Below are 17,455 nucleotides of genomic sequence, written 5' to 3'. Positions count from 1 at the left end.
AGCTCCTCTACCTCTTGAGGAAAATATACATTATATAACTCATATGGTGTAGGCCCCTTCCATCCTGGGCCAGCCCTCCCTGCAACGTCAATGAATGCATTATAATATGTTCCTTGTGCTACATTAGCTGGAATGCCATTGTATAGCATGAACTTGCTGAAGGCTTTCTATGCTTCCTCTTGTTTACCACCAAACACTTGCGGGATAGTTGGTTGGAAGGCATCTTGTTGCCTAAAGGTAGATGGATCCTGCTAAAAAATGGTATCTGGGGAACGTGCTGGTGGTCGGGCTTGGGGCCGTGGGATATCTCGTGTGCCAGTGCTTCTCCTCCCCTCATCTTGTTGCACTGGTGCAGCTGAGCCAGATCCACCAGCTTCTCTTGCTTACTCATATGCTCTTATATTCTCAAAATGAAAACTTTGCCTACTCTCTGCCGGTAAATCCTCCATTCAGCCTCTGATTCGAACTCACCAGGTGTAGGCCTATATTCAGTATCATCTCCTACTCCTCTACGGATCTCTACACCAGGCCTCTCTAGAACTGCCTCATCAAAAGCTATTTGTTGTCTTTCCCTCTCAACTTTCTTTGTTCGTACTCCTCTCAAGTTTTTTGCCATTGCCAGTTTCACTTGGCTCGAAACATTTCGGCATTTGGCAACATCTTTGCCCAAACCAGACAAATGTTCTTTTAACCTAGTTGCTCCTCCAGAATTTAGAATCTTTCCACAGTAGTTACACTTTGACTTCTTTTTGTCCTCAGACATCGGGACTCCATGTAGCCATGCGATATCCCCCATTGTGTAAGAAATATCTTATTTTTTACACTGTTACATAGAAAAACATGTATTAGTAACTATTACAGACTTAAAGTAAAGTATTAAACACTTAAAGTATTATATTCATAACTATTAAACATAATATGAAGCTACTAGAACAATCAAATACATCTCTTATTTATTCCCTAACCCTGGTATTTATTTATTAATTAAAAATAATCTTTACAATTTTTATTAAAAATAGTTATACCTTCAAATATAAAATATTATAACATAATGATGTATTTGACATCATTTGAAGTTGGACATTATGTACAAATGTTGTGCATAATTTTTCAACAAAAACAGATATTTTTCCTTAATTTTATATATTTTTTAACTATTTTAATAATATTATTATTAAATCTGAAAAATAAAAAAAAAAAAAAAAAATTTACCGGTGAAAAAAAAAATGACTCCATGAGGCTGTAGAGCATGCAAACTTGTCTAACATATATCAAAATCACATCCAAACAATAAGTATTTATCCTTTTTTTTCAACTTCTTTTTTGAAAAAATTCATTTTTTTTCCAGAAATTATAATAAAAAATTTAATAACCCCAAAAAAATTCAGCCTCCATCAAGTGATAGATCGGCCAAAGTTGTGTAACATAATTCAAAATCACATGAATCTACCAAGATTTCATCAATTTTTTTTGAAAAAAATAGATTTAGGAAAAATGGGTTACCTTTCAAAAATCCTTCAAAAATTTGATCAATCTTGCAAAAGTGAGCTTCAGTCTTCAGTTTGGCAGCAAAATCACCTTCCAAAGCTTTGAATCCAAGCAAAAAATAAGAGTAGAAGAGAGGAATTGAGAGAAGTAAGAAGAGAGAGCTAAAAGATGAGTAAAGAGCCTCTTGGCCGAGTTCTGTCGAGATGGCTTGGTTTTGATAAGTTAAATGGGTCAAAATGACTCAAAATCACCTTAGCCCAGACCCGAAACCATGCCCATGACCCGAGATCTCGCCGAGATTTTGAATTTTTCTTCCTATTATTTATATACCTACCCGAAACAAGATACAATCGAGATATTGCCAAGATCTCGACAAGAAATTGCACTTTTGCCACTCGATGCCCATCTCGACTCGGTATTTCAAAAAACCGAGAATCTCGGCGAGATCTCGCGAGATTTCGGACTATGTGATGGAGACACTATACGATGAGTATGGGGACCAGGGTGAGGGTTGTAGGATCAGAAGATCTCTGTTCTGGAGAATCGAACATTGAGAAAAAGAGAGAAGGACTTACCTCTGGGCTTCGACTGAGATCTGCCTGCAGCGACCAGCAGCGTTGGTGGAGATTTGCAATCGGTAGAGTAGCAGTTTTCATGGCTTAAGCGGGTGAATGGAGTTGCAGCAACCATTGTTGTTACAAATTCATTCAATTCAGGCTCACAAGTTAAAAAATGTCAGTCAAGGGGAACAAAGAACTGATAGAATCAAGAAGAAGATCGATCTAGGCGATTAACGAAAGAGTTACAAACCAAATCAGAACAATCTATGATGTAAAAATTAAAAAATAAAAGTGGGGAAGATACAAAATCCTAACTTTAGAGTTGAGAAGGAGTTCGATAGGTCGAAGTTTCAACTTCGGAATCCACAACCAGTGTCAATCTGGAAACTGAAATAATCGATTATCCCCAAATCTCAAGTCTATATATAATTATATTGAAAATGCTATTTCCTGTGAACTATATGTATCAATCTCTCTCTTTCTAGGGTTCCATTTCTTCCTTTGTGCCTTTCATAACGTTGATTGTCTATGTGAAGTCGAAGTGAGTTCGAAATTAGTAGATTAATGTACACGTTTTTGCTATATTTTCATTTTCCATAACTTGTCTTTGAAGACCTGCTTCGCTTTCTTCGGATTGTGATTTTGCTAGAGTTTCTCATTCCTCTGTTTCATCTCTCATGAGTTCCTCCTTCCATCATGTATGCCGTGAAGAGACGCTGCATTGGTTCTTCGGCTTCACCATGGAAGATTCTCTCTCCCTAGACCCGATTGCAAGTTCAAGGGGGTGGGCGGTAGAAGTGGTGGTGGTGACGGCGATGGCAATAGTGGTATATAGAAGATGAGAGAACTGGGGTGAAGGGCTGGTAGTGGGAATTAAGGGCAAAAATGTCAAAATATATTAGATGTATGAAAATCACTGTTTTGGGTAGTTTTGTAAACCCAAACCCAACAATGTCCATTTTTGTTAACTGAAACAATAGGTAGATAGTTTTGTAAAAGAAAACCCCATAGTGGATAATCTTGTAATTTTCAAATTCAAATCCTCGGTAAAAAACTTATATGTAAAGTTGTAAGCCATAGTTTAAGGTCAAGCAAATTTTGTTAGGAACAAGGGACATACATGACATAGTTGTCAAGGCATTGCCTAGGTGGATTTGAATGTGCAAGGTGTGCTGTCGCCTTATGACCAAGGCATTTTTTAATTTTTATTTTGATTGATAATTTATTCCAGAATAATGTAGTCCTAGATTGATAGAGGACCAAATAGGAGCTAATCAACCAGGATCTGTTCTGAGCAGGTAGTTCGCATAGGTCAATATAGGGCTTTAGGTCAAAATTAGGGTTAGGGTTTGATGTGCTGGTTACACTAGGCAGGTGTAGGGGAGTCTATCAATGAAGCTCCTGAGATGTTTGGATGGATGGAAGTGTGTAAACTTAACTGGGCAGCAAGTTAGGTTTAGGCTTTGGGTTTTTGAAAAGTGGATATTTAGGGATTCTAGGGTTCAATGGGAGAATTTAAGTGTGGGCTTTGGATCGAGTTTTCCAAGTATGGAGAGGGACACTTGGCCAAGGTCTAATGGGTTTTTATGGTTGGAACTAGCTGGACAGAAGTTAGGGTTTGGGGGGGTTTGAATGGAGTGATGGAATCTAGGGTTTGAGAGGGAGTTTGGTGATCAAACTCAGATTGAGTTTCCCAAATGGGGTGGGGAAGAATCGATCCAAATTTGGGCAGAATGTAATGGCTGGTTTGGGCAGTGTAGGTTTTAGGTTATGGGAAACTTAAAATAACAAAAGGGGATGTTAAGGTTTGGAATTATAGAGGATTAGGAAAAGAAGGATGTGGGTTGGGTACTTCCAACTTACTTGTAATGGCAGAAAGTGATTGGCAACAACTTGTTGATGGAGGAACTTGAGAGACAAACAGGACTTGAACAAAGAGAGCTTGAGAAGAACCACTCAGGCTTCACACCGCAAAGTGTCCATTGGATCAGACCCCAATCCCACCAGCTTTGATCACACACAAAGCAATCTTCACAGTAGAAGAGAAGCAGCATCAGCTTGCAAGAGTAATTTAATTTTCAAAAGTGGAGAGTGAAGTGCTCCACGGTTTCTATTGATTAAATAATGACCCAAGGGCCTTACTCCTATTCAGTCTAGGAGTATGAATACTCCTAGCCGGCTACACTATTCCACCTCCCTTTCTAAATTTGTGGGAGGGTCGACCCAAAAGAAAAAAAGAAAATAAATTAAATAAAAAAGGTGACTTAAATCACTTAAATTGAATCACTGGTTCAATTTAAAACACCAAAATATGAAAATAAACTAAGTATAGAAGCTAATCCTGCATGCAACCTACTTACCCCTACTTTAGGTCCATAAAGTGACCTATTACATTGAAAACACATGGGACCAGAGGCCCAACATGTATATAACCTAGCCCTAGACTTATTCCCATCAAAATAAGCCTCTTTTGGTGATGTATTTGCATCACATAACAGAACTTTGGCCACTCATGGATATTAGGAATGTAGTCTTCCAGGCGTGGAGCTTTCTCTTTAAAGAAGCTTAGTGGTGTAACGAACTCTAAGTGCTTAATCTCTAAATCAATATCAACAGTGAATGTCATATTCATTGAGTCCTCAACTTTGATAGCCGTCTCATCGAAGACTTGAGGTATAAGCTGATGCAGTTGCATGAGTCATTAATCCCGTATGGATGCCTATATCCAAGCTTAGGAGGCTTATAAGGTGCTTCTGGCAGTCCCATAGGTTGAAATTGACCTCCTGAGGAAGATTATGATCCAGATGATGATCCTGATGATGAAGTTGAAGCTCACTCTACTAGTCTTGCATCATTCTCAAATAGACTAGTTAATAAAGCTCCCCTCTTCAGACAGAAGGGTATTACACAAATGTTCATACAGTTGTTGATACCGGTGCAGAAGCCAATTTTGTCTCTGCTGATTTTGTTCAAGCACATAACCTTCCACAAAAGCAACTCTTCAATCAAATTTATGTGCGAGGTTTTGGACCTACAGCTCGAGAAGAGGCCACTGTAGTAGTTCAAGTACACTTACAATTTGGGCCATTATAGTATCATGTGCTTTGCCTGCCTGTCACCTCGTTGGCGCATTGCGACATTCTTCTAGGGCGACCTTGGCAACGACATACTGGTATTCTCTACGATGGTGCACAAAACACCACCAAGGTGAAGCAAGGAGGCTATACATACTTAATGACGCCATTAGGGAGAGTTGATGCAGCTAGATGTTGGATTCATTAGGGATTATTAGTGATTTTTTATCATATTAAGAGTTGTAGGAAGGTAAAGTCCCATTGAAGTTGAATTTTTTTCTGTTTCAGATTACGATAGAATTAGAGTTTGTTTCGGTTGAGTCCAAGATAGAGTTGAAATCTGATTTAGACTTCGACAAGGATTGTGGTTGTTGGGTCTTTATATACTCTTTGTAACCATCATTGATGTAGATCCAAGCTGCCTCGAGTTGAAGAAGCCACCTTAAGCATAGGGTCATAGTAGGAGCCGTAGTATAGTCTTATACTTAGTTTATTTCAGTTCTATACTTAGTTTTATTTTTAAGTTTTTAATTGAACCGGTTCAATTTGGTTGCTTCCAATTGGTTCAATTTAAGTTGTATTTTTTATTTTAAAGTCACTAGGGACAAATAGGTCTTTTTACCTTTTAAAGTTTAAGTTATTTTAAGTTAGCTACTCCCTTCCACAATTTATGAAGGAGAGTTTAAATTGTTTTAGGATTTTGGCCCTTAGGCCCTTATTAATAGAAAACATGGGAAGCTCCCCCACACAATTCAGTTGTTTTTAAAAAATTCCGTCACTTTGCCTCTGTATGGTAATGCTTCTGTTTTTTTTTAGTGTTTTTGGATCCGGCGCACTTTTATGTGTTTTTGTGTTTTTTGAGCATTTCTGGGTCCTGAATTGCTGTATGATAACCCTGAAAAAAAAAATGTTTCTTAAGTTTAGAAGAAACAGAAATCTGTATGGGTCACACTTAACAGAATCGTTTCTATTGTTCCACACCAACACATTTCAATCTCCTTGTTATCAGCTAATTTCAGATTTAGATAATTAGGAATATAAAGAAAGAGGGTTTCCATTTAACTTTTACAAAAATGAATCTTAGTTTTGCTAGTCAAATGTTCTTATATTGTGGACTCACTGCATGAAGATGCAGTCCTACATTTTCCCTTCTGTTCTGCTCTTTCTATTTCTTTATTATATTTTTTCTGCAATCATCCATAACTTGAGAACAATGGCCATCATTTAGAGCACATAAACCTTGCAATTATCAACCACTGCATCGAATCTCAAGCAAAACACCATTCCTTAACAATTCCCTCCAGCTTATTGGCATATAAACCACATAAACCCAACAGATTGAAAGGAAATGTAAAAATACGAAGAACCTGAATGAACCACCCATCTAACTTAAAACCATTAAAAAAACTAGAAACCACTCCCATCCTGACCAGCACCACATCTTGGCTGGACAAGAAATCCTTTTGAGTTTCTTGAAATTCCTAAGCTGTTAGGTTAGTTTTGCCGTCGGGATAGAAGTATATTGCCCATTGATGCCCTCCGACGGTGAACATATCACTTGATATGTATTTCCCTGCACCCATCCCCTTCGCAAGAGAGTATCCCTTTATTGTGAATTGATGCGAACCATTCACCGTCTCGTTGATGGACTTGGAGCACGAATCCAGCGAAGGAACGTATATGGACGACTGTAGAGAGGACTGGATTAGGGTAAGACTTGGATAATCAATGTGATCACCAAGCACTTCTATTTATAATCATAATGAATGAATGAAAAAGATTACAAAATCAATGTGGGACTAAAACGAAATAATAAACACAACTAAGAAAGAAGAAAGGTCCAGAATACCCCTACGGTATTCTGGACATATAACTAACACTCCCCCTCAAGTTGGAGCATATATATCATGCATGCCCAACTTGACTAAGATAGGATGAAACAGCTTGCTACTCAATCCCTTAGTGAACACATCAGCTAGCTGATTAGTAGACTTCACAAAGGGAACACAAACAAGGCCAGCTTCAAGCTTCTCCTTGATGAAATGTTGGTCAACCTCCACATGTTTAGTACGATCATGCTGGACAGGGTCATGAGCAATGCTAATGTGACAATGAAGCATCATTGGAAGATGGACAGCAACACCAATATCTTGCAATAATCCTCAAAGCCACAGAAGTTCACAAATTCCTTGTGCCATTGCGCGAAACTCGGCTTCAGCACTAGACCTTGCCACAACATTCTGCTTTTTGCTACGCCATGTGACAAGGTTCCCACCCACAAAGGAACAGTAGCCAGAGATAGATTTTCTGTCAGGAGAACCAGCCCAATCGGCATCAGTATAGGTTTCAATCTTCAAGTGATCATTGGGAGATAGAAGGATTCCCTTTCCCGGAGCAGACTTCAAATACCTCAAAATACAACGGACTGCATCCATATGAGAGGAATAGGGATCATGCATGAACTGACTCACCAAACTTACAGCAACTGCAATGTCAGGGCGTGTGTGAGAAAGGTAGATTAGTTTGCCCACTAACCGCTAATAAGCACCCTTGTCAACAAGCTCACCCTCTTTCTCCCTAAGTTTTGTAGTAGCTTCCATAGGAGTATCTGAAGGATGACAGCCAAGTAGCCCAGTCTCAGTCAATAGATCAAGGACATATTTTCTTTGAGAAAGAAAGATGCCCTTTGAAGATCGAGCAACTTCTATCCCTAGAAAATATTTTAAGGGACCAAGATCTTTGACCTCAAACTCACGGCCAAGAAGAATTTTCAAATCCCTGATTGCAGCATCATCATTACCCGTGACCACAATATCATCCACATAGACTATGAGAAGAGTAACCTTGTTACCAAGCCGTCTGATAAACAAACTGTGATCAGCATTGCTCTGCTTGTAACCTGCTGAAATCATAGCCTTATGAAATATGCCAAACCAGGTCCTAGGTGACTGTTTCAAACCATAAAGGGCACGCTTCAATTTACAAACCCTGCCCTTAGTCCTGTCATCAGAAAAACCTGGTGGAATGTCCATATATACCTCCTCCTCAAGCTCTCCATGGAGGAAGGCATTTTTGACATCTAACTGCTGAAGATCCCACCCAAGATTTGCAGCACAAGATAATAACACCCTGACGGTGTTGAGCTTTGCCACTGGTGCAAAGGTCTCCTGATAGTTAACTCCATAAGTCTGAGTGAACCCCTTTGCAACCAGACGTGCCTTATACCTATCCACCGAGCCATCAGCTTTTTGTTTAACCACGAAGACCCATCTACATCCCACTGGTTTTTTCCCTGGAGGAAGAGCCACAAGATCCCACATATTATTTTTGTGTAGTGCTCTCATTTCTTCCAACATTGTTGCTTTCCACTTTCCACTTTCCATCTGTAGATGCTTCTTGCCAATTTCTAGGAATCGAGATAGAGGAAAGAGAAGATACAAATGCACGAAAAGAGGGAGAAAGAGAGTTATAAGAAACAAAATGAGATATGGGATGTAAAGTGCAAGTCCTAGTACCTTTGCGAAGTGCAATAGGTAGGTCGGAAGGAGATGGATTACCAGGAGATGTAGGATCTGTGTCTGGAGCCGGCAATTGGATGGGTACTGATGCTACAGTGGGATGCAACTGCCCTCTGGTGGATCTGCCCCTTGTATAGGTGATCATGTTGGAGTTGTCAATTCTCTTCTGAAATTCACCAATAGTTCTCTGGACTGGAGTCAGCTCCCCCTGAATAGGAATATTAACAACACTATTTTCTATGGTCTCCCCCTGTACAGGATTCCCATTAGGTGAGGGAGGAACAACTAGAGGTTGTTGGGCAGTCTCCAAAGTAGGATGGGCAGCATCCAAAGTTGGACGGGAAGCATCCAAAAGGGCTAGGCAGCAGCCATGGGAGGTAAAGGGCCGACAGCAGCCGAGGGTGGTAAAGATGGTCGGGCGCAGACCAAAGGCACCTCAGTAAAGGAATTTCGAAAGCCACATCTTCACTAAAGACTCTCCCCCGAAGAGGTGGCGAAGAATAATAAGAAATGGACTCATGGAAAATAACATCCATACTAACCACGGTACGGCGGGAAGGGGGATGGTAGCATTTATAGCCTTTCTGGGTTGGAGAATAACCCAAGAAAATACAACGGAGCCCCCAAGGTTCAAGTTTGCCTGGAGATTTGGTATCTCTAGCATAACACACACAACCAAACACCTTGGGAGGCACAATAAAGGAGGAATTACCAATCAAAATATCAGAGGGGCTATGGGAGTGAAGGACCCGAGATGGCAGCCTGTTGATGAGATAGGCTGTCGTGATAACCGCATCCCCCCAATATTGAGACGGGACATTCCTCGAAAACATTAATGCTTTGGCTATTTCTAACAAGTGGCGGTTTTTCCTTTCTGTAGACACCATTCTGGGCAGGGGTATCAACACAACTAGTCTGATGAATGATTCCATGGTCAGCCAAATATTTTTGAAATTGTGATCCTTTATACTCTGTTCCATTAGCACTTCTCAATATTTTGAGAGTAGCCTAGAACTGAGTTTGGACCATTTTATGAAAGTGTTGAAAGCATGAAAAAACTTGATTTTTTGTGTGCAAGAGATAGACCCATGTGTTCCTAGAATGACAATCAATGAAAGATACAAACCACCGATGGCCAGAAATAGAGGGTTTACGATTAGGGCCCCAAACATCAGAATGCACTAACTGAAAACAAGAAGAACTTCTTTTATTTGAAATAGGATAATTTGAACATGCCTGTTTGGCCAGAACACACGCCTCACAAAAAAATCATCCTTAGTATGTAGGGTGACCAAACTAGGAAATAAATGTGCTAAAATTCCTAAAGGGGGGTGACCTAACCTAGAGTGCCACTGATAGAGTTCAGAAGAGACCATGGAGTTTTGGTGTAATGAAGAAGGTAATGGTGGTGGAGAGAAGCGACCATCATCAAGCAGGTACAGCCCACCGTGTACTTTACCCAATCCAATCGTCTTCCCAGAGGCCAGATCCTGAAACACATAATAAGAAGGAAAGACAGTAACTTTGCAGTTAAGATCACGAGTAATACTACTAATGGAATGAAGGTTAGTAGTAAAATTAGGAATGTGCAAAACAAAAGTTAATGGAAGAGAGGAAGTGTAGTTGATGATTCCCTTTCCAGAAATAGATGAAAGGGAACCATCAGCTACCTTGACCTTGTACTTCCCAGAAGTAGGAGAATATCTATAAAACAAACTAGAGGAACCGGTCATATGATCTGTAGCCCCAGAATCTATGATCCAAGGATGGGAGGCTACAGAAGCACAACGACCTCCAAAAGGAATACCTGACTGGGCAAAGTGTGAACCTGAATGAGCGGAAGAATTGACAATAGCAGATGTAGTAGAGGCAGTAGCAGCAGAAGACCTCAGCATACGTAGGAGTGCCTGTAGATCATCCTGCGATAGACCAGTGTCAGTAGTAGGGGCTGTAGTAATAGTCTCAGTCTGATGAGCCTTGGTCTTTATCTTTGTTTTGGTCTTGGCAGCCCTTTTTGCTTCAAAGTCAGCTGGTTTCCCATGAAGTTTCCAGCACTTCTCCTTGGTGTGATATGGTTTGTGACAGTGCTCACAAACAACAGTCCCTGTAGTAGAATCACCAAGAGAAGCAGTGTAACTAGGTGCAGGAGTGGGAGTAGCAGCAGCCTTGAGAGCAGATCTGTCAGTAATAGGAGGGTGCAACATGGCAGCCCTACGGTTCTCCTCAGATGAAACCAATGCATAAGATTGTTCAAGTGTGGGAAAAGGCTTATGGCCCAACACTTGAACACGAATGGGATCATATTCCACATTCAAACCAGCTAGAAAATCATAGACCCTAATCTTATCCACTTGCTTCCTATAGGAAGCAATGTCATCAACTGTAGTAGGGTGAAAATCAGAGAAGTGGTCCAACTATTGCCATAGACTGCGGAGACTAGCAGAGTATTTGGAAACAGAAAAATCTCCCTGAGTAGTGTGAAGTACATTCTGTCGAAGTTCATAAACTTGGGCATCATTGCCAAGCTGCCCGTAGGTTTCCTTGCAAGCATCCCAAATCTGGTCGGCAGTATTTAGAAGAAGAAAATTATGCTATAACTCTGAAGTCATAGAGCCTATTAGGTATGACATGAGAACACCATTATTGGCAAGCCACTTAGTCTGAGCAGGGCCTTTATCACTGGGTTTCACACTAGTGCCATCAATATGGTCGGTGAGACCACGGCCAGCAATGGCAAAGGAGGCTGATCTGGACCATAGAAGGTAATTTGAGCCATCCAGTTTAATAGGGTTAGGTGGAAAACTGTGATATTCTGTCTTCTTGTTGCCATCATGATCTGAAGTAGCTGTGGAGTTGGCTGAATCACCCATCCTGGCAGCAGAGAAGTCCACTAATGTCTTCAAATACTAGGCTGAATGAGCCCCTAAAAAATCAGAAACAGCAGCAAGGTAGGATCCATATATCGATATTGGTCAGGGTTTTGAAAAAAAACCTGATTTGTTGAGATCGATGAAGGGAATAAGAAGGCACCAAACTGCAGAATTATAACCCCAACTGAAGTCAATATAGCCCTTATAATGGAGAAAATAACCCTAAAAAAAAAACAGATCCAATAATCAGCAGCAATCCCTAAGATCGATAGTTGTCAGGGTTTTGAAAAAAACCCTGATGATGGTGAAATCGATCTCAAGGAGTCTTCACAAAAAACCAGAACTGTGGAGGCCCAAATAGCATTCGAATGACTCCTTATAAGTGGAGAAGAAGCATGCAAAAAATCAGAACTAATAGAGAGCCCAATCCCCTAGATCGACAATTGTCAAGGTTTTTTCAAAAACCCTGATTTGATGAAGATCGATCCTAGGAGGTCTTGAAACAGTGCTGTAAAAACTGAGATAAGAACTTGGACCAATAGGGAATACTGCCGGCAGGTTGTGGTCTTCAAAAGTAGAGTTGATTCCTTGTATGAGTAGTAGAAGCAATCCCAAAAAAAAAAACTGAAGCTCCAATTTCCGCAGGCTGCAATGGCTGGTTCTTATCGAGAAGAATTAAATATCATTCATGAGGTAATGGGGGCAGCAACTGGATCGTATGATCACCTCATCAGTGCTGCCCTATGTGACAATAGAGAACAAGGGAGAAGAGAGAGAAAGGAGAGGAGAAATCCGAGAGAGATGGAGAGAGAAGAGAGATCGAGATTTACTGAGCGTTTGTTCTGAGAGAGATTGGACTCACATTTAGCCATGATTTCATCAAATTATGCGAACTCCTCAGACAATACGTTTCTTCTTTCTTCTCCTGGACCTTTTCACGCAATGATCAAACCCTAGCATGTAAATCGAAACACTAAAACCCCAACCTGCATATATCTACGAATTCGCATCGAAATTCGATCTTTCTTCGACCTAACTTTCTATCGTGGAAACCCAAAAGGAAAAGTTTAAATGCAGTAGATCGTCGAATCTTCCCGAAGAGGAAAGTGAAACCTTTTGATTTTTGGCAGCAGAAACGACACCCAATTGCCCAAAACCAGAATCTCAGGGAGAAGATAGCCCGCGGCGAACCCTAGAAGAAAACGCTGCAACCAGAGAAGCTTGAAGGTTCGATCGTGGTTTCAATCCCTCGCTGCCTTCCATCGCAGAGTACCTTCCAAGAAGAAGACGATAATTTTGGGGTAATTTTGATGGGTTTTATGTTTTTTAAGGAAAATACCACAAATACCCCTCGTAACTAAAGATGGGCGTTGTTACTCCAACTTTTCAAAGAAGTGTTTTTATCAAGTGAGAAACACCAATTTGGTGTTTCTCAAATGGGGCTCTAAAGTGTGCCCAATCACCGATTCGTTTCAAAAAAACAAAAAATCAAACTGGACATACCATTCAGTTTTAAGTGTGTTTCTGTTCCAAAAAAACGAAAAAACACCAAAAACACTAAAAAAGAACCTTACCATACAGAGCCTTTGCTGCTGGCTACTGCTGCTGCTGTTTCTCTCTTCTGAGATTGTCTTGTGAGTCATATCAAGACCCCCCTCCCTTGTGAGTCATATCAAGGTTGAAGGGCTGGTGGACCTCCAGTGACTCCTTGGATCTTGTAGATCGGGAGGTTCTTCTTCAAAGCTGTCTTCAAGGTTGCCATTGAAGATCTCCTTAAACCAATAAGTTATTTACTGTTTCAGCATTCCCCTCTTCTTCTTAATCCTCCAACCCAAGCCCCACCTGCCCTAATCGACCCACATTGTCTCCTCTAGTACAAACCCATTGATCTCCATAAACCCTAATTTGTTCTAAATTCTGTTCAGCCTTGTTCCTCCATCCAATCTCAACCAAATTTCAACTACAGCCCCCTCTCATCTCCTCCTCCACTCGACCTAACTTGCAGCCCCACCCAACGACTCAAACCCTAATTTACCTTGTCTCTGTAAAACCCAAAAAAAAAACCCTAAATTCTGTATAGCCCAATTCAGCCATCAGAATTACACCATATTACAACCGACCACCCTTCCCATTGCCCCTAGCACTCGACCTTAGCCCCTTGCCCTAATTCCAAGTTTAAACCCTAGTTTTAACCTAAATTCTAAAAACCAAAACCCGAAACCCTAACCCTAATTTCTGAAATTTTCAAATTTTGTTTAAACCTTGTTCAAACCTATCCTATTAGCTTCTCCTAGACCTGTCCATTAAAACCATAAAAGACTTAACCCTATTCTCATAAACCTAACCCTAGATTTGACCTAAGATACCCCAATCAGCCACCTTCTTATAGTCTCTTTCTTGGCCTTGTGCCCAATAAAAATTGTTGTAAATCAAAATGACATATCAGTGCTTATATCATTGTTTATGATTTTAAGTCACGTGTAAATAATAAAATGGGAATCCCAAATTCCCAACAAGTTTTCTAATGAAATATCAAATTTATTGATGAACCATAACAAGGTTATAAATATCTAATCGAGAGCACCCAAAAAAGAACTCACGAGGGACAAGCAATCAGAAAACATGCAAGAGACCAAGAGAGACAGACGGAGAGTAGACCCATCACATATTTATAATTCCTCTTTCAATTTCTACATGCAAACTCTAACTAGTGGGTCAAAATTTTAAGCAAAGATGTCTGTAAGAGAGGACAAACCAGACGTGATGTTTGTAGAGAAAGTTCTTACTACCCAAGGCTGGTGCAAGAGCCGCAATAGGTCACTATCAGCTGTTCTTGACAGAAAGCGACTAAATTTCATCTGTGCCACAATCAAACACAAATATCCATGTCATGGCATGTGTTCTTTGACTTCTCCATCTACGAATGATTACACTAGAAACATGCACAAATAACAAGATTGAAGAAAAGAAAAAGACAAACAATAATAATGATAGTCAAACAATATTAACAACAATAAGAATAATTGAACTGCATTAACCTGTTGGAATATGTACTCCAGAATACCATGGGGGTATTCTGGTCTTTTTGGGGTAGTTTTTATGTTATTAAGTGTAAGTCGGCTATGTGGGTTTTAGTCCCACATCGCCTATTTTAGTCTCTTGTAACTTTTCCCTCTATTATAAATAGAGGGGCTTACCTATCAATTAATACAAGCAATTATTCTCTCAGTCTCTCTTTTCTCTCTTCTCTTCTCTCTCTAAGGTTACTGGTTACAGGTCCTAGGTTCTTTACATGGTATCAAAGCACTAACCAGCACCTGGTTCTCTCCGTCAAAGCCGTTTTGAGAGTCGTTTTGGGTTTCTAGTTTGAAGAATGAAACCCTAGTTCAAGAAGAAAACGAACTAGGGTTTCCATGAAGATTTAGTGTGGAAAATCATACATGTTCAGTTCGAAAGTTTGCTAGCAGTGATGTGAATCATATCTTATCGATTGCTACTGCTGTTTTTTTTTAATCGATTGCTAAAGACTTGCTACTGCTGGTGTCTCTCTTCGATTTTGTTGCTCTACCTCGTTGCTCCCTGTCGAAATTATACTGCTACGGTTCAATTTGTTATTGTTGCGGATCCTTCGGTTTTGTTCAATCGAAGACGAGGGTTGAAGGAGATTGATATGTTGCTTTTCTACTCCGCTGGATTGTCTGACAGTATTGTATTGTTCTCAATTTCTGCTGCTGCCCTAAGCGATGGCTCCATCGATTTCTCTTGCTGTTGGTGTTAAGATATGTAACCCTGATTTCTGCTGCTTCTGTGTTGTTCGATTGTTTCGATTGGTGGAGTCGAAGGTGTTTTTCTTGAGTTCTGCTACCGTGTTGATTTGCTGATGGGTTCTTGCTGATGGCATCTTCAGCAAACTTAATTTTTGGTCTTGAAACTTGGAGAAGAATTTCAGAATCGTGACTCTCAAGAGGTAGAAGATAGTCCACGACTCTGCTGATTTGTTGTGGTCTGGTGTTTCATGGAGTCCAGAGGTTGAAGACGAGATTTCTGTTGAGTCATGGTTTTCCCGCTGGCTGCTTGGTTCAGCGTAGGAATATGCCCCTTTTCTCCCCCAAGGTGCTGCTTCTCTGTTCACTTTACCGTCTCAGGTTCTGAAGGTTGAAGACAACCTCAGACGTGGTGTCTTTATTATTATGTTTTCCTCTTCCCTTTGGACTACTTCTCTTCCTTGCGAGATTTTGCGGGGTTGCCGCTGCATCCACGACCACCGCCCCTAGTTTCGTGAAGGTGACGATGGGATCTCGAGGTTATTGATTTGGGCAGATCCTTTTTTCCGCCTTTGCTGGTTTCGTCCAGTGCTTGAAAACATGGTTGCTTGAGATGTTGTTGGTTGAATGTTGAAGACAACACCTTCACATGGTTTTGTGTAAAACCAATTTTTTTTTTTTCTCTGATTTTTCTCTGGTCACCACCCACTTCCGCCTCCTTTTTTTTCCCTGGTTTCTCTGTCATAAGGTTGAAGATAAACTTCTTACGTTGGTTTCTTAAAACCTTATTTTATGATTTCCCATAATGCCCTTCTATCTATCTCTTATTATCTTTTATCCATTTTTTACATTCCTTTCCTAGTTTACCCTTTCTACTAGGGAATTAAATTATTTTCCAAATCTGTCCCCTTGCTTCATTATTTTCCAATAACCCCTTGAAAATTCTGGTTATTTACCAAATTGCCACTCTCCATAGCCATTATTTTACTCATTGCATCCCATAGCTTTTCGTTTACCAAAAAGCCCTTGCAAAATTCTGATTATTTACGGAACTGCCATTACCTTATTTGACTACCCAATTGACCCTTGAAAATTCTGGTTTATTACCAGTTAGCCCTTTGGCTTGGATTGTATTTCAAAGTGGGTTTCTACCAAATTGCAGCCATGCCATCCTTTTTTTCCAACACCGTTCCTTTTCAATAATTCTAATTTCCTTCATATCCCATTCCTTTGGTATTTATCCATAACACCTTTGGAAACTCTTGGTAAATTACAATTTGCCATTCCTTCCTTTTTACTTACCCATAGCACCTTTGGAAAATTCTGGAAAGTTATGTTTGTGCCATTAAACCTTACATCATCTCCATTATTTGTCCACGTGTACTACACGTGCGGGGGGGATTATGTACAATACACCTGCAGACATTGCAGAACGCAGAACTTGCAGGAACATTGGTGCAAAACATAGAAGATCCGTTTTCTCCACCATTGCCATTGGGTATCCTTCGTTATTGGGTTGAGTTTGCCGTAGGGGGAAGATTGAAGTATTGAAGAGTATTGAAGATATTTGGTTGTTGCCTATTTGAGGACTTTCAGTTGGGTTGATACAGTTTTTTTCCACTGCCTGATAGTTTGTTTTCGCTGCTTGCTGCTCTAGTTATTTCACTTCAAGCTTCTATGTCACTATGACAATCTGAGATTCATTACTGGATAGCTATTGAAGATCGTTGAAAGCTGCCTTTTTTGGAAGCCATTCCAGTCCCGGTTTGCTGATCATGTCTGTCCAAGTTTTGAAGATCTACTTTTTCAAGTTCTTGAAGGTTTATTTGGGAGCTGGATTCTGCAACAACTTATTTTTTCCCATTTTATTCAAGTTGGGCATTAGTACCATGTATGCACCAAGTTGAGGGGGAGTGTTAGCATTGTTATGGAGTTCTTTTTTTCTTTAGTCCAAGCTGGATCTTCTTTCTTTAATTATTTGTATAATCCAGCTTGAGGGGGAGTGTTGGAATATGTACTCCAGAATACCATGGGAGTATTTTGGTCTTTTTGGGGTAGTTTTTATGTTATTAAGTGTAAGTCGGCTATGTGGGTTTTAGTCCCACATCGCCTATTTTAGTCTCTTGTAACTTTCCCCTCTATTATAAATAGAGGTGCTTACCTATCAATTAATACAAGCAA

At 40.2% G+C, this 17,455-nt stretch overlaps 1 protein-coding gene across 1 annotated transcript in view; it reads right to left on the bottom strand.

The window, feature by feature from the left end:
- LOC122642015 overlaps positions 1–14,383 on the bottom strand; it is a 35,000-nt gene extending 20,617 nt beyond the window's left edge. The window contains exon 1 of the mRNA XM_043835395.1: positions 14,266–14,383. Within this exon, the coding sequence (XP_043691330.1) occupies positions 14,266–14,368 (103 nt within the window). The 5' untranslated portion in view covers positions 14,369–14,383. The remainder of the gene's footprint in view (positions 1–14,265) is intronic.
- Positions 14,384–17,455: the final 3,072 nt, after the last annotated feature.

Source organism: Telopea speciosissima, chromosome 10 (genome assembly GCF_018873765.1).
Source record: "Telopea speciosissima isolate NSW1024214 ecotype Mountain lineage chromosome 10, Tspe_v1, whole genome shotgun sequence".
NCBI classification, from domain to species: Eukaryota; Viridiplantae; Streptophyta; class Magnoliopsida; order Proteales; family Proteaceae; genus Telopea; species Telopea speciosissima.
The sequence above is the reverse complement of the archived record's forward strand: the minus strand, read 5'-3'. Positions and strand labels throughout refer to the sequence as shown.